General features: G+C 33.4%; 1 protein-coding gene across 2 annotated transcripts in view; it reads left to right on the forward strand.

Moving 5' to 3' along the window:
* EML5 (EMAP like 5) overlaps nt 1–24073 on the forward strand; it is a 91223-nt gene that overhangs the window by 16025 nt on the left and 51125 nt on the right. For both annotated transcript variants that reach the window (XM_065751430.1, XM_065751436.1), the window contains exons 3-13: nt 1541–1639; nt 2197–2265; nt 4288–4473; nt 10461–10596; nt 14412–14613; nt 15512–15649; nt 16309–16565; nt 17108–17320; nt 19483–19650; nt 20696–20802; nt 21153–21271. In XM_065751430.1, the coding sequence (XP_065607502.1) occupies nt 1541–1639; nt 2197–2265; nt 4288–4473; nt 10461–10596; nt 14412–14613; nt 15512–15649; nt 16309–16565; nt 17108–17320; nt 19483–19650; nt 20696–20802; nt 21153–21271 (1694 nt within the window). The remainder of the gene's footprint in view (nt 1–1540; nt 1640–2196; nt 2266–4287; nt 4474–10460; nt 10597–14411; nt 14614–15511; nt 15650–16308; nt 16566–17107; nt 17321–19482; nt 19651–20695; nt 20803–21152; nt 21272–24073) is intronic.

The following is a 24073-nucleotide window of genomic DNA, read 5'->3' on the forward strand; positions in this document are numbered from 1 at the left end:
GCATTTAATATTTGATAGCGAGTTTAATATCTTTTTGACATCATATGATATTTTGATTTGGTGGAATGAAATAGCAAGGTACTGAAATCACAACATAAGCATAATGTAGCAATTGTAATTAACTGATGAATCACATTCAAAACATGATTCCTGTTACCAGTCTTAAATGCTCACTGTCACAATAGTGGGCACTGCCAGTTGCCAGGAAGAAATAGATGGTCAGAAGCCAGTTCAAGCCCGTTAATCTCTTTGAAGTTTGTTTTATTAGTTGCTTAGTTTTTATACTTAGACAGTGTATACACTCCACTCCTGCTTGTCTGGGTATCTTAGGAAATTGTTCCTCTTTGTTAGCTGTTTCACATTGATGCAGTCGTGGTTGCTCTTCAGTTTCTGTGGTGTTTTGATAAGTTCAGTTTTCTCTACAATTAATTATTCTGTAAGCTCATTACTCTTTTGACCTTCTTATCTGAACTCTCCATTGTGGAGATATACTAGATAGTAGCAAGATTTTCTAGGAGAACTGAAAGCACCATGTGATAACTCTTTGAAAAAAAAACCAAACCTATCAGCCAATGTAGGACATCAAACAGTTTCTGGGAGGGATTGATGTGTATCAATTACAGAGATAGTTTACTTTCATACTTCTCCTTGTGCAGTTGGGCTGGAATTGGCCTTTTTTGAAGGACAGCTGAAATTGAAACTGATGGTCCTTTCTTATTTCAAAGATGGAATAGAAAATATGGACTTCAAAGTATCTGAAAAAGTGAAGTTTGCCTTAATAATTAAGAAGCTGGAAGATTACTTGTATTTAACTTTTCATTTTATCCCCAAGATTTTGGTGCCTTACAGGTAGTACAGAAATGATGTTATTGGAAATAGGCTTTAGCTTTGGTAAAACTTTTGCTTACATTTGTTGTTTCCTTTTCTTCTTTCAAACTCGATTTTGTAATCTGCATAGAAAATTGAAATTAAATTTCGTCTTGAGTGTGTGTAAGTATTAGCTTCTGACCACTTGTCCAAAAGATTTAATAAGATTTTATCTGTCAATCAAGATGACACAGTGCTTACATAAACTGAACAAAAAGATTTCATTTCCTTTAAAAATAAAAACAAAAACCAAAATCACCCAGGTTCATTTTGTCTGGACTGAAGTGCTGTTAAAATCTTTTTGTTGAGAGTTTGTATAGCAAAAATCAGATTTTGCAGTGGGTAAAAAGAGTAGTAGAGAGGGGACTGTAAACTAATATGGTCAGTGATATTTATCAGGAAATCTGTGTGAAGTGTCCTTACAGCTGAAGATGACCAAGGCTGCAGGATGTAGTTCTTAAGCTTTTATTTTTCTGTAATTTCTTGGAAAAGTAACTGATGAGACAAAGTTTTGAATAAGAAGGTATATCTTTCATTTTCTTCTGTGTCGTAGTGTAGATATTGTTTCCTATTCAACTTGGTTGTGAATTTGTTATCCTTTAAAGTGATGAATCTAGCCTTCAATAAAGCACTGAGTTATCTTCATTTATTTATTTAATTTGGTTACTTCTAGCGTTTGGTCTCAGTTGGTTTGGATTCAAAAAACACAGTTTGTGTATGGGACTGGAGAAAAGGAAAATTATTATCAATGGCTCCTGGTCACACAGACAGAGTAAGTATAGCTCAAGAATTTGAGTGTTAATGAAATTGCATAAAGATTGGGTTTGGATTAAGATGTTGGACTAGATTTTCTTAGAGGTCTTTTCCATTATGATTCTATGTGTAACAAATACATGTAAATTTATTTCTGAAAGAAAATATGTAGCTCATATATTTGTGTATACTTTGTTGAAACTGTGAGCATGCATGGGAAGTGGAAAAATAAGGCGCTTTTTAGACACAAATCCTAGTATGAAAAATCAAACAGAAAGTAATCTTGGATTTTTCTAGTCACTTAGATTTTCATAAAAATCTTTTTGTTGTCTCTTTTCATGTGGGCTGGAAAAAAAAGAACCAAACTGAAGTAATGTGAGCAGTATGTTGCAACTTCAGTGTTGAATGCAGGGATAAAGAAGTCATTCTATTTAAAGCACTTTAGATTATCTGTGAATTTGCTACAAGGTTTTACAGTTTTCACTCTTCCATGCTAGAAAAGCCATAGCTGCTGACATTCTTGTGGTTTGCTGTTTGTTTCTTTTTTTGTTTTCTTTTGTTTTCTTTTTAATGCAGATATTTGATATTTCTTGGGATTTGTACCAGCCGAACAAACTCGTCAGCTGTGGTGTAAAGCACATCAAGGTAATTAAATGAATATTACTTTATAAAATATTTCATTTATACTTTGTAAAAGAAGGCAAAAATGGAATCTAAAAGGAGTATATATCTAAAAGGAATCTTCTGCTCAGGGACTGCTATCATGGACTGCACATGACTGCACTAGACATTTTACAATATATACAGTGGAAAACTGATCATCTCTGCTCAAAGGAGTTCATGGTCAGGCAGAGAAAGAAGTAGAATAAAAGATGAAAGCATAAAAGTAGAGTAAAAGATTTGTCAGCAGTATTGTATGTGATGCTTGTGTTGTAATTTAAAACTTGGGTCTTCTAAAATACTGTTTGAAATCCCAAGTAGTTTAAGGCAAAGTACAAAGGCTTAAAGCGAGTCCAGGTACTCAAATTTCTGATTTAAACAATTAATGAATAGTTATACTGCAGAGATGAAACATGTTTAAAAGTCATTTCTCAGAATTTGAGAGAATGTAGAATTACAGTGAAAAGAGAAAAGAAAAATGCTTGCTCTTTTTTTTTTTTTCTCTGCTGTTGGTACTGTTGTCGTTTTTGATTGCTCCTTGTCTGTTACAGGATTCATAAATGGGCATTTCTTATATTTTTTAAGCAAAGTATTTCAGAGAAACTCTTTTAATTCATTTGATGTGCGTTCCAATTGTCATGCAGGAAAAAAGCTTCTTTTCCATACTTAATTGTGTCATCAGGATTACCTATGCTTGACTGCCGTCAGATAAGTTTCCTTAAGAATGTCAGTCCCTTATCACTTGTGTTGATGTCTGTGTTACTGCATAACAGCAGTAGATGGCAGCTTCAAATATCCGTATTGCTTTTAACTGTAGGTTCTTCTGGTGGAAAAAAAAAATACTCGCCAGCTGAAATTTAGTATATTTAAAGTGGCTGCGTCGTGTCAAAACTAATCCATTTAATTAAGAAACGTTTTTTTTGGATGTGAGGGGGAATGGTTTTCTTAAATTGTTCCTTCTTTGTGTTATTATTTATATCTCTGTAATTAATTATTATTCATCATAGTACTATCATTTTCTTTACTGCACAAAATCAAGTTAAATAGACTGGTTTAAATAGCTATTAAGGAGTTATTTATTTTTTTAATGTTAGCTTCCTCCAGATGTTTAATTTGTGCAGTTACTTCTAAAGCAACAGCATAATCCATGGTGCTGTTTGCTTTGGTTGAAGATCTAACAGTTAGGATAGAGGGATTTGTTTATTTGTTTAATAAATGTATGGTTATTTCTTAATTATGTTATTGCTGGTACAAAAATCTGTTCATTTTAACTGCTTACCTTGCCCTATATTGATTGAACTCTGCACTTAGAATTTTGGTAATGGAGAACTTCACTGTTGAAGGTAGAGTTTCATGAACATGTTTACATGAAGCTGGCTGAAGCAGTGGTACTGTTACTTGTCTGTGGTGATTAAATAAATGCTTTCACATCCAACACTGAATTTGAAATTCTATCCAGCAGTTTTTTGACTTTCCAGTGCACATTTATGTGTCTGAACAGGAGGATTTGGTGGAGGACTGCTTCTTTGTATGATTAGTGGTTCTGATGAGAAGTGGCTAAGTCTGTAATTAGACCAGTCACGACAGAGCAAGTTGGAACTTGATCAGGAATTTATACAATCAAATTATGTTTTTTTAAATGTCTGGAGCACAGATGCAGCATTTGGAATGTGAAAACGCATCACTTGTGTCTTTCATCAAAGATCAGGTTATTGTATTATGAAAACTTTTTCCAAAATGACTGAAAATACAGCTGACTTACAAATTATCATTTGGACAAAGAGTTTCAGTTTGATATAATACTGATACCCTTCTTATCTATTCTACTGTGCAGATTTTGTAGAAAGGTAAAGTTGGTTAATTAAGTAAAAAGTTGTTAACCAGCTGCAGAACTAAAGCAGTGAAAAGGAGAAGGAAAATGGAGGTAAAGTACTTCTCTCTCAAATGAACATGTTAAATTGTAGGAGATTAGCAAACATCTGTCTTCTACATCACTTTGTCTTGCAGTTCTGGAGCTTATGTGGCAATTCATTGACACCAAAACGTGGTGTTTTTGGCAAAACTGGTGATCTTCAAACTATATTGTGCCTAGCTTGTGCAAGAGATGAAGTGACGTATTCCGGTGCACTGAATGGTGATATTTATGTATGGAAAGGAATCAACCTTGTAAGAACAATACAGGGGGCACATGCTGTAAGTATCTCTCCTTTAAATTAATGTAAAATGCTAAATAGGTTTCCAAGGAGCCAGAAAGGGCAGTGCAAGATCATCTGGTCTACATTCCTAAACATTTCCATTGATAGAGACTAATGATGTCTAATGTGTTTTTTGTGGATGTCTGGTTTATCCAAGTGTAGATGTCCTATACTCCTGTGTTAAGGCAGTGGGCATTGGAACAAAGAAACAGGTACCCAGAGAGGTTGTGGAGTCTCTATCCACATCTCTCTATTGGAGATAATGAGAACACCATTAGTCACAGCCCTGGGCAAGCTGCAGTTAACTGACCCTCCTTTGAGCATGACTAGGTGCTCTCCAGAGTTTCTGTCCAACGTTAGCTGAGCTGTCATTCTGTTGAATTGAGTCCTACAGGCTAATTATCTGGTAGCTTTCTGAAGTCCATTGATTCTATAGACTACATAAACTTGTGCACTTACCTTAGTGTGGAATTAAAGTATTAAAATCATTCTTTATAATTTGGGGACAAAAATGGTGGATGTTACATATGTGGGAGAGGTTGCTGTCAATACTAAGTTGATTTTATGTTTCTGATGGTTCAGAAATTTACAGTAAGGTATGGTTGTACTTTGTTGAACTAACTTTTAAGAGGGATTGGACTACTTATGCAGGCAGCTGTATAATGTAATGGTTTATCTAGTTATGAATAAAAGTATAATTATGAAGAATTTAAGTGTGGGAAACATGTAATGACCAAAATGATAGTGAGAGCACGTTGCTCTTGTGCTGCATCTATTTTTTGTTGAACACAAGATCAAATTTGAAGTGCTGTGCTCCTTATCTTCATTAGAGTCAGTAGACTGAGCTCAAGTGACCTTGGAATAGGTCTTATCTAACTTTCTATTTTTGGCTGTGTCCTTCAGGCTCATTGGAGTTGTAGTTTGCTGTTCTGAAAATTAAGTAGGTGCACTAATCCATGGCTTTGGAATTCATTTTCAGAAGATATGAGAGCCACTACAAATTGTACCGATTTAAGAAAAAGTATTTTCCAGAAGTTTACTTTCCAACAGAATGAAACATTATTTTTCAATAAAATATTAGTTAAAAGGATAATACTGTTAGATTATTAAATATAAAATATAGCAGCGTGGGATAGAAGTGCTTCTTCAGTCCTACTAAACTATAATTATTATATTTTACAGTTATTTTGTACTTAATTTAAGTCATATCCTATTCGTCCATTTTATTAGAAAAATATACAGGTGTAAATGGTGTCAATTGTTGTGGGTATATATTGTTAAAAGCACAGTTTGTGCATAGCAGGGAATCAGTATAAATTTCCTTTCAGTATACTAATGTTGGAGTTGTCATCCCAGCACATGCCTTATCATTACTCCTCAGTAGGCTTGAATTAGACTGTAAATGTATTTAAAGAAATTGCTTCATTATTTACTTGAATATCATGTATTCCTGTCTTAAAACAGAAAGGGTGGGTATCTCAGCTACAGAAAAATATTTTCTAAAATATTTTCTATTTAGTAATGTGTAGACACTGTCCATCTGGCTGGAGTGTCTGTAGTAATATAACAAGTATTTCTGAAAGTTTGACTACTTTTGTTATATTTAGGTTACTTCAAAAGACATTTTGTACTTTAGGCAACTGAGGAAGTAGAGAACAACTTTAGCACTAGCAAGCAAAAATAAAGAGTTCACTGCTAAGCCAGATTATCCGTTTTGTGTTACAGCAATGCTAAGAACTGTAGACAGAGGAAAGAAGACTTTCTGGCAGATTCCTATCTGAGTTTGATGGGTAATCAAAAAGGTTAAAGCAAATAGCATATTTGGATGACTGGAAAATTTGTTGGAAAAGGACTGCAGAGTTCAATGAACATAAAAGTAGGAGTGGAAGGTAGGAAAGGATGAAAATGAGCAGAGGTGAAGAGTAAAGGCACAGGAGGTATGTGTAGGGAACACTGGATTGCAATGGCAATTTGTGTAATTATAGTTTTGCAGATTGCATCTTATTAATAGTGAAAGTCTTTAAAGGGAGAAAGGAAACAAGACAACATGAAAATATATGGAAGTTCATTGGCACTGTTGTACTACAGGCATTGTAGGCAGTGCATACAGTGCATCTGATTCTGGAAAATTAACCATACATATACTGTTCAAAAGAGTAATCTTTTATCAGATGTTACATTGCTGTGCCAGAGCAAACAACAGACTATAGAATCTGCCATTTATTTTATTCACTTTACAGGTTCTAAATTCAAAGTAGTCTGTGATTGTTAAGTACCTGAAACATAGACACAAGATTTTACTCCTGCATTCATGGAAAATATGCTTGTTTAAAAACACTGAATGCTTTAAAGATTGTTATATGCTATGCTTTTGCCTTACATCGTAAATGTACATAAGATGCTTTCTCAGCAGCTGAATAATTTATTCTGAGATAGTCTTTCAGAGGTACACATTAAAGTTGTGTGTATTGATGTCAGAAACTGAGGTTAAATAACAGACTTGAGGTTAAATAACAGGCACCCTGTTAGAACTATTGCACGCCTATGTCAGTTGGCTGAACACTAATTAAATATAGATGGAAACAATATAATGAACTTAAATGAATTGTTTTAAGCTGGTATCACGTACCATTGCATGAAGCCATGCAGAAGTGTTTCCCTACTGTTTAGCTTTGTTGTAAATTTGAAAAGTAATAGTCCACTTATTTCAGACTATGAAAGGCATATAAACAACTAATTTTATTTTTGTAATAATATGTCAATTTTTGAAATATTTTATGGGTAATTTGTGACATAAGATTAAATTCCAGAACAGTTGCTCTTCACTTTAAACATATTGACACCAACTTTAAATATTTGCAATCCGTCTGTTTACTGTGCTGTATATAGTGGGAAAGACTGTCTTAGAATAAATACCCATTATAGACATTGCTTCATATGTTAGCATTCGTATCCTGAATTTAATTTAAGACTAAAACGGAATTGCTGGATTGTTTACTGTACTGGCAATATCTTTTTGTTCACCATATTGTTCAGAGATAAATTACTTCTTGATCATACTTGAAGTTTCCATGTGATTGCTTGTCCTAATTGCCTGTTTTCCATGTGAATGCTTGATCCTAATTAGAGCTAACTACAGTCACATTTTTTAGGAATTACATAGTAAAAAGAGTGAGGTGAATTTTCTGTAAATGACTGAATTTGGACAAATCGTCAATTGGTTTCTGTCCGTTGGAGTCAAGACAGGTCCAGAAGCACCAGGCTACACAAGGCTACTTCACCATTTTAAATTTCTTGGATGGAAGCAGTAGGGAAATATTCATACAGTAGAGGACATCTTTGTGAAACTCTTGTACTTCTCTGTTTTCTTAAGGTCTGGTCTGTCTGGGGATTTATTTCTTTATTTGCTCTCATTTAATTATTTTCTGTTTTGAGGGAACACAGATGTGATACCAGCTGGTTGTGTTGGAACAATAGGAAATATTTTGTGTTCTTAGAGAACTGCTGATTGATTTGAGTTCTTTCCAAAATTTTCCCATTCATTAAGAAGTGTAATGAAAAATCCATAACAGAAAAAGATGATCCATATGGCATTTTTTTAACTTTGTAAGATGGGAGACTTTGGTCTACATATTTTATTTTGAGTCAGGACCACAGTCAATACTTCTTGCTTAGATTATTCACTTGGATCAAACAAAGAAGGTTTGCCTCTCATTACTGATGAAAGACCACTGTCTATCACAAATCAAATTATGTTCGTAACAATTAAAGATTAGAGGATCAGGAACCAAATTATGTTTGTAACCATTACAGACTGAAGGACTTAGAGAATCTTGAAGACTTCAAAGTTGTTTTGAATTAGCTTTAACTAAAATTATTATTAAGTTTACCTAAAAGGATAGATTGAGTGGAAGAACAATGACTGGCCAAGCTCTGACAATAAGTAATCTATCTTTTCCCTTAAGTGTGGGTCTAACAATTAAATGAAGACTAGCTAAGCTCAGCTTCCTCCATCAGGTTCTGAAGAGTCCCCATAATGGACCTTTGTTGTTTTCATCTATTATCCCATTGGCATCTACACTGAAATGAGGATGTCCTCTTGAATTTCAAAAGATTGAACAAGTACATCTGCCAAATCTCCTTGGCAACCAGTGTGTTATTTTCAAGATAAGGATATTCTATGAAATGGAAAACAGATTAATCCTGGATCCACTTGATTTTTATCTTCAGAACACTCAGCCTGCTTCCCAAATTGCTGTCTGATTTTTTTTTTAATTTTTTTTAATATGGACTAGTTAAACTATGGATTTTGGAAGGGGTTAATTAGAGAAAAGAGAATAATTCTTTTATCAAGATTGTATTTCAGAAAGAGCTTTAAACTATTTAAATATGCAAAAACCTGGGCAACACTTATCATATAGTTAAAAATAAAATGGCCAAAATTCCTCGAGCCTTATGTTTACACAATAATGCTAAAAGGTTGGTGCAGTAAGACAGTCACAGAGAGAAACAAATGGAATAGGAGTTGATTTTGTAAAATCTTTAGGCTCCCAAAGGAACAGAAAGAGGATTTCTAAAACATTAGAGATATGAGAGTTAGCCTCCTAATCTGCTTATGATTTAAAAATTATATTTCTCTTCTGGCACATACTACTTTGGAAAATGTGGATTGTCTTAAAAGTCAATATCCTGTGGATGGAAATTACATGTCAAAAAATGGAGTTCTGTCACCTTAGTTTTCAGTCTTGGTTGTTTTACACTTTAGCAAACAGCTAAAAGCTGAGAAGGTTTTTTACTTCTTTGTTTTTCTCAACTCTTGAAACAATTAAATCCTTGTTACCCAACACCAAAGAAGCAAACAGATTCCATACTTCATTACAATGCGTTCAGATACTTCCTTTAAATATAATTGGAGAATAAAACAGAGCTTGACAGCAAAGAATAGTCGTGAGAACCTGGAATTTATCACAGTTTTTATTGTATTTTTGCCCTAAACTTAAAATTAGGAACCAATGTTCCATGTCTAAAAATGCTTAAAAATAAACAATGAATCCCAGATGTACCTTTAACTATGTTGGAGTTATCTAATTGCAACAAAGGCCCAGAACCAAGCCTAAAGGAGATTGATGGAAATCTTTCTACTGCTTTTTGTACGAGTTGGATCCTGCCCTAAGGAGAGAGGATATTAAGCTAAATTCTTTCTAGAGATAAGAAGCAGCATCACTATAGTCATCATCATCAGAATGAAAGCAGTATTGAAACAATCCTCTTAACATTCTTTGTCACCAAACATGAACTCTTTGGTTTTTGTTTTTTTTTTTGACTACTTGGTTATTATATGGATGAAATTACTTCATCGGTTCAGATACTGTAGTCTGTATCTTCAAAATATGACACATTTGTGTACATGATAAATTTGCACAGATTTAACATACATTTTGAAGTAATTATTTTTTGGAGTTGGTAGTGTTGAATCATTTGACAAGTCCAGTGTAAGAAATATACTAAAATTTTTAAAGTAGAAAAACCTATGAATTTTTGAACTATTAAAAGTGTTTATTTATTTAGTGTATTTAATTGCTTAGTTTATGACAAAAACAAATTGGAAGCTTGCAAACCTATCTTAGGCTTGAGCTGCTTTAGCTCATTTTAATTCTATATGTACAGTTAAACCAAAGTATATTTCTGTTGTGTTCAAGCTCTTATTTTGGATAGCAAAATCAAGCAAAAATGGTTCCTTACACTTTCAAGAATCAGAATCTAAATTCTTTTTAGTTCCTTCACAACTTCCACGAAAACTTATATTATTAAAAATTGTTCTTTTGTTTCCAATTTGCTTTTGTATCTAAAACCCATGTTATTAGTGCATTTTTTGTGCATTTATTAACAACCATGTAAGAATGTAATAGGAGGAGAGTGAAACTCTCCATAATGGTCTTTATAATCAGTATATATTATTAAAAAATAATTTTCATTTCTCTTTAGGCAGGAATTTTCAGCATGAACGCATGTGAAGAGGGGTTTGCTACTGGTGGCAGAGATGGCTGTGTTCGCCTGTGGGATTTAAATTTTAAACCAATTACTGTGATTGATCTCAGGGAAACGGACCAGGGATATAAAGGTAAGAAGTTTGTCGCTTTCAAGGTATCATAGGTTGGAAATTTGCCATTGTTTTGAAAAAGAAAAGGCTTAAATAAATAAATGAATAAATGAGGACTAATGGTTGTTATTATGTGCTATTAGCAGGATGAAAAATGTTTTGTTTTCATGGTAACTGTGAATATGAGGGTATGTAGCCCATTAAAGTTAATGTACATCATACTACATAATAGAAAGCTTTAGAAAAGAGTTTGTCTGTGATTGTAGACTGTGAAGCTGTAGACAAACTAATAAAATGCATGTCCTTTCTGATGCAGAGAAATGTTTAACAGTGAACAGTAACACAGTAAGAGAATTAGAAGAGGCTCTGCAATGGAAAACATCAGAGTGCAGAAATTGCCTTTTGTAGTTATCCATGTTCTCAGAGAAACTATTTGGATAGAGTTTTGTAATATTTAGTACTAAGTTTACGTATACCTACAACTATATGCTTACATAAACCTATATTGAAATAAAACTTTATATCAAGCAGGCTATGGTGTGTTTTGTCAGTGTTCTAGGTATTGGTGCTTTTGTAAGCAGGAAAATAATATAAACTTGCACTGAAGCACTGATATCATATATAATACTGCTTTCTTAGGCCTTTGTTTTTTTTTTTTTTTTTTTCCCCAGTAACTTTGCTCTTTTGTAACTCCTTGTGGAGAATTTGATGATGGGGTGGAATGTCTCATGACAATGAGATACAATATTGTCCATAAATAACTGATTACAAGTAGAGTTAAATATTTGTATTCTGTAATTGACTTGACATTCCCACCAAGACTGTGATATATTCTAGAGAGATGAAGTACATTCAATCTGAAATGCCCTGAGGTACAGTGCCTTTGTCACGACTGAGACAATTGAAGGGAAATAATTGCTTCACTCTCAAATCAGAAGATAAATGCATTCATGTTTATACTTCCCTTGCTTCATTAGAAGATTGATTTATTTTTTCTAAAATTGGTGTTGAACTGTCTGGTTTGGATAGTCATTTCAGTTTCTGTTTAGTCTGACAGACATCGAGAAACAGAACAGAATTTGTTGTTTATAAAAATAATAGTTATGCATTATGTTTCTATTAAATTCTGATTAATATTTCAAAGTAATACATTTATAAATAGTGTTGTCCCTTTAAGTTAAAACAATTAATCAAACTTAATTCATTTGGTAGGTTAATACATTTGATATGTTTGCATTCATGTGCATTTCTGTACTCTGTCAATGACAATAAATTAGCATTTCTAAAATTGTCTTAGCAAATCAGAGTGTATCCTAAGTGAATCTGTACATTACTGAATGCATTCTGAAACTAAAGTTTTGTTTTGTTGTGTCTTATACCTGAGTTGCACTAACATGCATGCATTTCTGCTGCTGATAATTCCGATTTTCCCTTCAAAACAATTTATTTTCAGATACCTTCCCTCTCATTCTTACAGTGTTTTATGTAAATGTGGCCTCTTTAAGTCTGTAACAAGTATTAGATACCTATTTGTTTTAACAAGAATAATGGTGGTAAACTCAGGAGCCTTTGCACTTGTAAAGTTTGCTGTAATTTGAAGAACCAAAAACACATCAGTAACTTCATACTTGCTAAGAAAATATACCAAAGTCACAATTCACTGTTGTACTATAACATCAGTCCAGATTTGGGAAAAACATGACTAGAACAGGAGGAAGAGATCTCACATTAGAAATTTTGGCTTTTAAGCTTGCTCAGACGCTGTTTTTTCTATTGCCTGTTGTTGAAAGCTTCATTTCATTGCTTCATTCTTTCGAACTCGTTCTCTACTCCAGATCACATCCTTTCCTTTTGGCATGAACTCTTCAGATTCATCAGTTATGAGTACCCCGTCTTCATTTTCTTAATTCATCCAATGCCCGTAATATACCTGATAACTTGTTTTAAAATTATGTCTTTCGTAATTTCATTTTCCATAATCTTTTCCCTTCAAACTTCTGCGTCTGTGATTTCTTTATTTATATCCTCTTCAGGATAGCCTTTTTGACCTTTCAGTCTGCTTGTTTACTTAGCAGCAATTTCTGTTGGCCCAGCCTTGTCTGTTGGTAATCTTACCTGTGAATGAGATCTCAAGTCCTGTATTTCATTGAAGGGCTCACAAGGCAAGTTACTGGTTCTAGATAGTCTGAAAACCTATTTGTAGATAAATCTCCCTTCACTGCAATAAGTACCCGCACACAAAAACAGATCTCTTAATCATTCTTCATCAGTGATTCCAGTTATTTCTTTCTTGATTTTTAATTACTGTAGTCAACGTAGTGAAAAATATAAAATACGTAGATTATAGAGATAAATAGTTGAATATATTCACCGTTGCAGTACAAAAGGAATGAATCTGTAAGCAGGTAATGCAGAGTTTAGTAAACATAATATATATATGTTCTGAGGGATTTTTGAAGGGCTTTAGCTCCAGTTGTATCTAGTGAATTGAATTTTGTATAGCAGTAGGAGTGCACTCAGTGCACTCTTTGGGCATTTTCCATTTTATTTCTTATGGATATACTCTTACAGTGTATTTAAAGGTTGTCTTTTGATGCAAAGTGTGGTTAAATAGGCCTTGCTTTGAAAGCTTGTTTTGTTAAAATGAAAGAACATAGATGAAGATGCACCAGACTGGGCTGCTGATCCTCACATTCACTGTTTCCGAACCTTGCAATTTTTCACTATGTAATTTTAGAAACATAAGGCTCTTTTTTTCCCTTTGCAAAGTTAAAAATATTTTTCAGAAGCACATCAACTCATACAATATTAATTTTTTCTTGCATGATGGATATAATTTTGTTTCAACATATTAATCCAGAGTGGTTTTTCACAAGTCATTCTTGTAATTTCACAAGAGTCAGTGTTTTGGCAGAGAGAATTATGTCAGGCATTTCTGTTTTTATAAAACTACTAAATTCTGTTATCTGTATCTGAAACTGGCAACACTGATTGGTGCTATCAGGCTGTAATAATTTCAGCCTTTATTAAAAGGTCCATATTCTTAAAATTGGGTTAAGACTGCATTCTCCATGTACAACTGTCCTAATTTTTATTTTATTAATCATAATCTTATCTATAAGCAAATAACTTAAGAGCGTTCAGCTCCATTGTAAACCTGGAAAGTAATTCAGTTGTTCAGAAATCCATCTTAAATTCCATCATGAACTCTTTCCAACTCTTTAATATATTGTTCCAGTGAGTCCTGTTTTTCTTTTCATTGGTGTGGGAAGGAAAACCAAACAGATATTGTTAAGAAGTTACAAGGATTTGCTTTAGTAGCATCTTAGAAACAAGCTGGGAAGTACTGTATTCTTTGTCTTATACCTAGTCTATATGTTGCAGTAATACTTTTGTCACGTTCGTAATTGAGGTTCATTCAGCCAGTCATATGAGTACATAGTTTGATCAGAAGTCGTAATTTACTTTTTCTGTTACCTGTTTTGAAATTTAAGGGCATGAAATTCACCCCTTCAAATACAAAGGTCAGCATTGCTTTCCTCAGTCAGAGATCTTGTTATGTAAGAATTGTCATTGTTTTACTAAAATAAGGGTCACATTTGATTTTAGAATTTTTAAAATTCTAGTGTTGTAAAGTTAATGTTCTAAGGACAACGGTATGTGATGTGAAATAGATAAAGTAGTAGTAAATAGTAAATGGGGGAATAGCAGATGCAGAAGGGTACTTCTTGACGTTTTCATGTTTTTATGTTTTTCAGTGTTTTGACATGTTATGTTATCTTTGTTTCACACATTCTAAGGATGTTCCTCTCAGTAACTCTCCCTTCCTTCTATAGGTCTATCTGTAAGAAGTGTTTGCTGGAGAGGAGACCATATACTTGTTGGGACGCAAGACAGTGAGATTTTTGAAATTGTGGTACATGAGCGTAATAAGCCTTTCCTGATAATGCAGGGGCACTGTGAAGGAGAACTGTGGGCTTTGGCTGTTCATCCTACAAAACCATTAGCAATGACTGGAAGTGATGACCGCTCAGTCAGGTTGTTATTTGTCTGATTTTCATTCGCATATTGTTCAATGGAAACAACTCATTTTGTAGATAATGTAGTTGAAATGTATACGTTTTGATGATGGCACTGAAGTGCTATTAAACCAGTGAAGTTACGCATTAAATTAGATACCTCAAACAATAAAATGCATAGGTCACTCTGAAAGTAATGCCTCCTATTTAATGCCATGGAAACAACAACAGATACAAAGAACAACTTGTAGTTGAAATTTATGGTTAATACAAGTTCGTCACAGTAAGCAGAATCCATTTTCTGAGAAAACTCAGGACATTACACTTCTTAAAGCTCAACTTTTTGTCATAAATGCCTTTTTTTTCTTTCTCAGACATTTTCGCTAAATATATAATTGTGACATGGTTAAGAAAAATCGTACTTGAACCAGTGCTCTACTCTAGAATGCTGGATGCGTCTTGTAAATGGTAGATATTGTGTGTCTTGTAAAAACAATTAAGATTTATAATGTTACCTAGAAAAATGTAGGGGGTTATGAATTATGGTTTGCTAATAGGAAAGGGTACATTTTCTCTCTGAATTCTTTAACTATTCTTAAACCTTTTTAGCTAAACTAACAAAGTAGTGGAATTTTCACAGAGTGATCTAGAAGTATATGTTCTCACTTGTTATTATTCAGAAAGACAAGAAATACCTGCTCCTGCATTTTCTCATTAGATATTTTCTCATACTTAACTATAAGAACAGTCTTTCCTGCGCAAAGAACTGATGCTTTTGTCTTAGATATTGCTTGTGGAAATTTATTTTCAAATAGAACACAATCATGGCATGTTTTCTATTAAAGTTGTGGGCTTCATGCTATCTATGACATGGCTATAAACCATTCCTTGTACTGGTAATCAATGCTTTATTCTAGGATTTGGAGTTTAATAGACCACGCTCTAATTGCCCGGTGCAATATGGAGGAACCCATTCGCTGTGCAGCAGTTAGTACTGATGGAATCCATCTTGCTCTTGGAATGAAGGATGGCTCTTTCACTGTGCTTAGAGTCAGGTAAGATACAAAAATCAATAGATACATTACAAACTCTTTCAGATTATCTAAATGCTTTTGTATGTATGTGCATCCTGAAACAACCGTGAGCAGTGGACCACTTAGATTTCTTTTAAATCGCTGTTTCTCAGTGTTCTCAGGTTAGTTAAATACGTGTACTGGCATGGAAGAGGCTTTCTGTAGCAACACATTTGTAAAAGTACACTGATAATTTTAAAAGAATGGCAGTGTTTTAGGAAGTGTTTCATTTTAAGAATTTTTTTATTCATTATTCCTCAATTATTAAGAAATAAACTGTCATTACTCCCATAATTGTTTTGGAATGCTTCTGTTAGTACAGCACACGTGCAATATCAGTGGTGCTTTGACTTGTTGCTATGATACAACATTTTTAAAGAGCGACTTAGTTCTGTGGCTTATGTCAGTGAAGTTTTCTTCTCTAAGTGAATAACCCAGTGCATGAGCTCCCTGTTGTCAGTATTCCTTTTTTAGCCATAAAGCCCTACCTAGCCCTGAAAGTAGTGAGGTTTTGCACATATGAGTTATAATTCATTTTACAGATTTTTTTTCCTTTTTGTTTGTATGTTTTTTTTTACAGTTAAGTATTTCACAATATAAGGCTCTTTTGTACTTATGATATACTTTCTTTCATACCACAGAGATATGACTGAGGTTGTTCATATCAAAGACAGGAAAGAAGCTATTCACGAGCTAAAATATTCACCAGATGGGAACTTCCTAGCTGTTGGTTCCAATGACAGCTCTGTGGATATATATGGTGTTGTTCAGAGATACAAGAAAGTTGGGGAATGTATTGGATCTTTAAGTTTTATCACCCATATGGATTGGTCTTCAGATAGTAAATATATACAGACTAATGATGGCAATGGGAAGAGACTTTTTTACAGGATGCCAAGTAAGATTCTGAGTTGCCTTTCTGATATTTGTTGCTAATTGCAGAAAGAATGCATAGTAGTTTTATAAAAACAGCTTAATATGGATCTTGGTTCAAAGCACTAGATTGGAAAGAAACTTTAATAAGTCTGTGGAAATATTTGCTTTATTTGAATGAGTACAACATTTTCTAACAGTTAATTGTTTTTATTGCTCCTGCATGTTAGAGATGCTGACTGAAAATTCATTTTATTTCTCCAGAGTAAATATTTATTCTGCTTGTTTCTTGGAAAAAGAAAACTATCTTATATTCAAATTCAGTTTTTCAATACCTTAAGACCTTTGTACTTATTGAACTTGAATATTAAATGGATTTTCTTTGCTTGCAGTGAAAGTTTTTAAAATCTATGAAAAATCAATATGTTGTGTCTCAGAAAAGTCATCTGTTTTTTTAGATCTTTAGTTTGCAAGAGCTTGTGCTGTGAAAAGTATTTTTTTCAGAATATTATTTTATTTGAAATTTCATAAATAAATACTGAAAAATAACTTCTTTTTTGTTTTTAGGTGGAAAGGAAGTAACAAACAAGGAGGAATTAAAAGGGGTTCAGTGGGCATCATGGACTTGTGTTTCTGGTGTTGAAGTTAATGGAATCTGGCCTAAATATTCAGATATAAATGATATAAATTCTGTGGATGCAAATTTTATTGGGCAAGTTATGGTTACAGCTGATGATTATGGAATTGTAAAGCTCTTTCGATACCCGTGTCTAAGAAAAGGTAGTACCTTTGAATTGATAATTGCACATTCAAGAATTTTGGTTAATCAAGAGAACAGTCCTAGAAAACTGGATTTTTCAAAGTTATCCAAGTGCCCAATATTTTTTCTTAGAAATTTAGCTTGGGCTCAAAGGTAGAAATAAATTGTAGGATGGTGTATAAACAACTGCAATAGTAATTGTACCAGGATTTTAGGTACATTTTGAATAGGATTTTCAAAGGTTTTCTGTATTTTTTAAATTATTTTTTAAAAGTTCTTTTTAAGTAGAATTTCACAAGATTATGCAGTCCACCCTTTTATGGGATATGTATCTAAGTATTTTCACCTTGGTCTTCAAGTAGTTTCAGAATAGAATAGTTTGAAGAAGCATATGTAGATCATCTGATCCAGCTGCCTGACCATTTCAGGACTAATCAGTTATAGCATATTTATGAGACTGTTATCCAAATGTTTCTAGATGTGGGGCATCAGCCACTTCAGTAGGAACTCATTTCTAGTGTTTAACCATTCTCTCAGTAAAGAAGTTTTCTTTTTGTCAGTAGGAAGCTCCCCGGCATGGCTTTATGCTATTCTGTTGTGTCATGTTGTTGTTTCTAGGAGCAGAGCCCGGCTTCTCCATTTGTGCTTCCTCTGCTCAGGAAGTTGTAGAGAGCAGTGAGGTTGCCTCTCAGTCTGTTCTTCTGTAGACAGCCCAAATCTAGTATTCTTTTCTCTGGAACAGTGATGGAGATTCGTGCAAGGAACTGGAAAAAGTAACTTGATTAAGGAGTGAAGGACATTAAATAAGTGAACAGCAAATTGGTTCTGCAGTCAGGGTATCACATTATGTTCTCTAAAGTTTAAAAATTTTTCCAGCAGAATTTTTCCTCAATGTTTTCAGATGAGCAAGGACAAATTTTTAATACTGAAGACTGAAGCAAGATCTATCATTTTTCATTTTAATGTTCATGACTAAGTGAAAAAGGAGAACTATCTTTTTTTGACAGATATTTGATGAGAAAGACTTCATTCTTTTTCAGAGCCATTTTGAAGAACTCCATTCTAAACACATTTTGAACTGAACTGAAACAAAGCATCAGTACCAGAGAACTGTCTTCAAAAGTGATGATGCTTAGACAGAGCCTGTAAAATCTGGCTTAGCTTTTTTAAGAATACCTATCTTAACTTAAGAAGTTTGCCTGGAGGCTAAATCTAATCTTCAGTTCATGAAAGAAGAAACAAGTCTTAGAGTTAAATCATTGCAATTTTGCAGCATTGCATATATAATGCTGAATACAACCTCATGTTCTTCTTGATGTCTCTTATGATATACCTTTAAACAAATAGACTGTTAGATAAATTGTTTTTTGTAAACAACCGATATTCTTCATTTTCTCACCTCTGCTTGTAAAAGGTGATGATATTAAAATAAACATTTAATTTCAGCCTTCTCAGTTTTATTTTTAAACCTGAGGGTTTTTTTAGAGGCAGTACAAAAATATGTTTCTGAAGGGATCTCCTAACCATTTCAAGGAAACTTTATTCCCTTTTTATCCCCTATTCTTCACTAGAACTTCCTTCTACTAACTAATCTAATTATTTTGTTGTAATTATGCAGGAGTCAATTAAAAAGTTAACTTGATTTTATACTACTGTTACTATTGCTACTATTGCTAAATGTGGGATGATAAAAATTGCTGTAAGTGCTTAGCACTCAAGTCCCACTAAGAAGCAGGAACCAGTACTGTGAACACAGATAGCTGTATTTTCCCTAAGCTGTAGATACTTGATGTAATATTTAAATAATCACATCTGAGTGTAGAAATATTAACTGTCAAATCTTGATTAATGGGGAAAATAAATAAAATTAGTAACTTTGATAATATGAACAAGTCTTCCTTAATATAACCTGCACAGGACTATCATGCTTATTCTCTCTCTGTTTAACTTGTTACAACATTATGTTCTAGAATCTAAGTTGCTATTTTTGTTTTTGTTTTTTTTTAATAATATTTTAAAGAAATTAAAATTTGAGGATAACGTGAAAAGTTACTGCTATCAATTTGCAGCATTATTGATTAGCTTAATTACTGGTAATTAGGATATCTTAATTTTTTCTTTATACGTATTTCTGAAACATTTATTCCATGTGTACTGAAATATATTTTTATTGTTTTTCTAGGAGCAAAGTTTAAAAAGTATCTTGGTCATTCTGCTCATGTGACAAATGTCAGATGGTCACATGATCACCAGTGGGTTGTTTCCATTGGGGGAGCAGATCATTCTGTCTTCCAGTGGAAATTTGTCCCTGATCGGAAGTTGAAGGACTCTCTTCATATAGCACCCCAAGGTAACTAACGTATAACATAATGATGGGAGGGAGAAGGGAGGGCTCGAGTAAAATTATTAGATGCCAATATAGAAACAGATATTCAAAAAGTTGTTATTCTGTGAAATTTGCATCTGTCTGAAGTACTGAAGAGCGTTGCCTAGTATAGCATGTATCTTGTATGATCAGTCTATCGGTACTGTATAAAGAAATAAAAATGCTGCCGCACTGTTGCCTGTGCAAAGGAAATTTTAAAAGTTTTGTCATTTCATTATATTTTTGAATTTTTAAAAGGCGCCTCTGTCTTAAAAGTGATTTAGGTTCCTTGTTCCTAGATACAGAAGCTTGCTTCTGTCTCTCTAACAGTATGTTTATCTGCTTTACCACACTACTGATGATTGTTGCTTTCATGGCTTTCCAAACACTGTCACCTGCCACCTTTATAAGTCGTATTGCTTTTGTCCAGATCACATTGAGTGTTCTTTTTTTGTCACCAAAAATGTTTTACCATTTCCTTCTCATCCATAATAAATTTTCCTAATCTAGCTGAAGCATTTCTGCTTACATCCATGGCTAGTCTAACCTTATATATCCATTTATATCTAAACATTTAATTGTTTTAGTTTTCTGCAAGTCTTCTTGCAATTGTCTCTGCTATATACCCAAAATGCTTACGAGTATAGAAAGTTAATACAGTGTCTGTGTAAAATACTCATTCTGACTCATAGTCATTACTTCATTATACTTGCACTGCTCTATACCTGTTCTCCTTTATATCTGTTACTTCATTCTCTTCCTTTTTTTGTTGAAAATTAACAGCACGAAATAATGTTAATGAATTAGATGTAGTTTAGTCCCAAAAGAACATACAAAAAAATTACTATACTTTCAAGTTAGCTTGCTTCTATTGTATCAACAAAATTGATTCTCTTAAATGATAGCAGTTTGTGTTACAGTTAATATAAAAATTGATTTTCAAAACAGAGACATTACGCTGCTATTCTAAATGCTTCCTAATTTGTAATCTAGATTACTTCATTTTCTATTACTGTTTTCTTCCTGACAGAGAGTCTGGTTGATTCTAATAGTGATGAATCAGATTCAGATCAGTCTGATGTTCCAGAGCTGGACTCTGAAATTGAACAAGAGACACAGATCACATATCGTAGACAGGTAAAGATTTTTAGTTTTAATGGAAGTTGAAATGTTTCTTACGACTTATGAAGGTCTTTTATCAGTACCTCTTGAAATCTGAGAACCGAGAAGAGCAAGAAGTCAGTAGTACCAGAGCAAGACAAAAAAAATAAAAGTGGTTACATGTTTTCCTAGCAGGTGCTTTTAGAATTTTTGTTATAATTTAGAAATAACTTACTCTCTGTTATAGATATACCAGCTATAGTCACTGAAAACATTTTTTCATTGGTGTCAGTACAACGTTTTTGTTGGTGATAACTATAGCTGAATTCTCAGAAATGTGCTTTACATATGAATCTCTTAATTTATAAGTGTACTTTTTCTTGAAGGTTTACAAAGAAGATCTACCTCAGCTTAAAGAGCAATGCAAAGAAAAAAGAAAAAGTGCAGCTTCTAAGAGACGAGAGCGAGCTCCAGGGAACAGTATAAGATTGCATTTTGTTCATGGGTATGAAAAACAGGTTTCTTTAAAATATACAAGCAGACTGTACTGTTTTGGAAATCGATATTTGTAGTTAAAAAATCTAATGACAGGCTACATGATTCAGTGTTTTTATTTATTCTTGTAAAAGTAAATTTACGCTAAATTCATGTTAACATTTGATGCCAAGCTGGAGTTTTTCTGAATGTGAATTCTGAAGTGAATTTGAACCGAAAATTTAACTGATTTACTATTTGAATAGAGGTGACTAAAAAAAATGTGTCTGCCACCCATGTTTTTTACTCTGAAAACTTCTCACTGGTATCATCTTATAGAAGCTACAATAGAAATTTGGTTTAGTTGAAGACGCTTGGGTTTTGTACTAAGTGATAAGAGTTACTAAGTTTATAAGAGTCTTATTTTAAAAAATAATAATTATCTATGAACTAGCTATTCATACCTTATGTGAAAAAAATTAGAAGTACCTCTGCTTGATTAGGAATGAAGTTTTATTTCTTAATAGATCCTGTGAATGTGTTAGAATTCAATTTCATTTTCTTTTTGGTGCTAGTAATTTCAGTAACAAAAGAACTTCCAGACACGTCATTGAAATCCTATGTTTTCGTCTTTAGGATTTACAGTTTTCCATAACTCTCTGTAAGTGAAGGCTTTTACATCAGAATGAAGATGTGGTGTTTTAAAGCAAGCTGATAGTGGACATTGCTACATTAGATTAATAAATATTAAGTCTCTTGATACAAAGCAAAACCAAAACCTTTGTTAAATTAAAGCATTGGAAATTACTAAATAGTGTTTTTCTTTTCAGGAATGCTAGTCACTTACTAGAGGTAACTAAACAAACAATAAGTTACTGATAGTGTCTATCTTTACTAACTATAGTGACTCTTAAACAATTTTAGAATGGTTCCACGTGGAATGCTTAATGAATTAATTGGTTAAGAATATTAATGGTTCAACACAGCAGTTTTGTCTGTAGAAGATACGAGGTTTCAGGATTAGCTTTGGAAATAATGACAAATAATAGCCTAGTATGAAGCTAGGATTTTTGTTTCTATCTCTATTTGATGGTCCAGGATTCTTAGTTGAAGATTTTTTCTTATCTGTGTAGGAAAATGCATTAAGCTGGGTAGCTGCGCATAGTCTTTAAAAGTTGCTCTAAGAATCCAACCAAATGATCCTGAGGAAGATGCAGTATGAGTAAGGCCCCTGGATCTTTGGGATTATTGTTATTTCCTTCACAACAGAAGTGAAGCTTGACCAGAATATCCAGGAATGAACAGAAGTAGAATGTCCAGTTGTGTTCTGTCTGGTTACCCAATGTGCATCAAGGAAACTAATGAAGAGTCCCTGCTGAACAACAGATTTTTCTCAATGTCCAGACTGTTAACTTTAAAGTGGCCCACATCCAAGTGAGTAATAGGCATATTCTCTGATTCAGGAAGTCTGCTTTGCTTCACCTTTCTTTAGATGCAATGGAAATGTCTTGGATGTTCCTTGAAAGTATAATAAGTGGTGCTTTTCAAAACTAGGGAAGTAAGAACCTCTTTTTTCTTTCTTTGTTTTTGAACTGTTTTTGTGTTTTGAATTTGTCAACTGTCTTGAAAGATAAACTATAAAGATATTTTAATATCCTGTAGGAAGTCTTTTAAACCTCTGGTTACTTCCAATTTTGGAAGGGGATGAAAACAATAATGCTTAGTATTTGAGCCAACCACTAATACATATGAGAAAGCAATTTCTATTAATGGGTTAATCTTTGAGTACATCCTTCTCTAAGAGATCTGAAACAATCATGGTCAGGAACAGGTTATTAAAGTGGTATACCATTTTGGACTCTTCTTAACTATTCCTGTATTTTCCTTCTGCCGTGTGCAGAAGAGGTGGTTCAGAAACGTAGAAAGGATACATTTTTTGAGATTTTTCTGATTTGCTGTTTTTAATAATTTCTTTTTTGCTGACAAGGAATATAGATGCAGATACCTTTGTCCTGTGTTATCTTAAAGCTGTATTGCTGATGTCACAATAACAATTTTTTTTTATTTTTTTTTAATATTAAAAGATTTAAAGCAAAAATTTAATTTGAGTTTTAATGTATTCATTGAACCAACCTGATGGTAAGGTGAGATTTGGTTGGATGGCCTGGGATTTCTCATGCTCAAAAATTAGAGTCTTATGACGCCATGGATGGATTACTACCAGAACTACATAGATTCAAATAGCATTTGAAAAGAGTAGATGACAAGTGGTTCCTGACAAAAAAAATGTTCTTTCCATAAGGCAATACTATTTTCCTCTTTTTTTTTTCCCCACCTCCCTCTGTGCTAACAGCTGAACTCAGCTGTTTTTTGTTGCTTTTTTTTTAATATTTTGAAGAACAGCATACCAATTTTGAAACATTTACAGCATGAGGCAAGTCACTTCTTTTCGTGGCCTCAATTACTTGTGAAGTTGTACCTGTTCTGTGCACATAGTTGTGTAACCTGCAATTGCTAATGGCATCCAGTTTCAGACTAAAGAATTAAAAACAATTATTTGACTGAATATAGACATTCTTACGTGTATATCTCTACATTAGTTACAGTCAGTAGATATCCAGTCAGTAGTTAGCATAGCATAGGCATTAATTCGGCTCATGTGAAATTAAGTGCTCTGCAGGTTCCACTGACTGTATTGGCTGAAAGCTGTTGATTAAAATGCGTTAATACATCTAATCCACCTATGCTTACATATCTTAATCTCAGACTGAATCCAGTCCCTTCTATTCATGACCTTGATAATGGCAAAGTTTTTTGTTTTATTTTTCTACGT

Source organism: Cyrtonyx montezumae, unplaced genomic scaffold (genome assembly GCF_038088225.1).
Source record: "Cyrtonyx montezumae isolate F1298 unplaced genomic scaffold, pur_monq_1.0 scaffold_10, whole genome shotgun sequence".
NCBI lineage: Eukaryota > Metazoa > Chordata > Aves > Galliformes > Odontophoridae > Cyrtonyx > Cyrtonyx montezumae.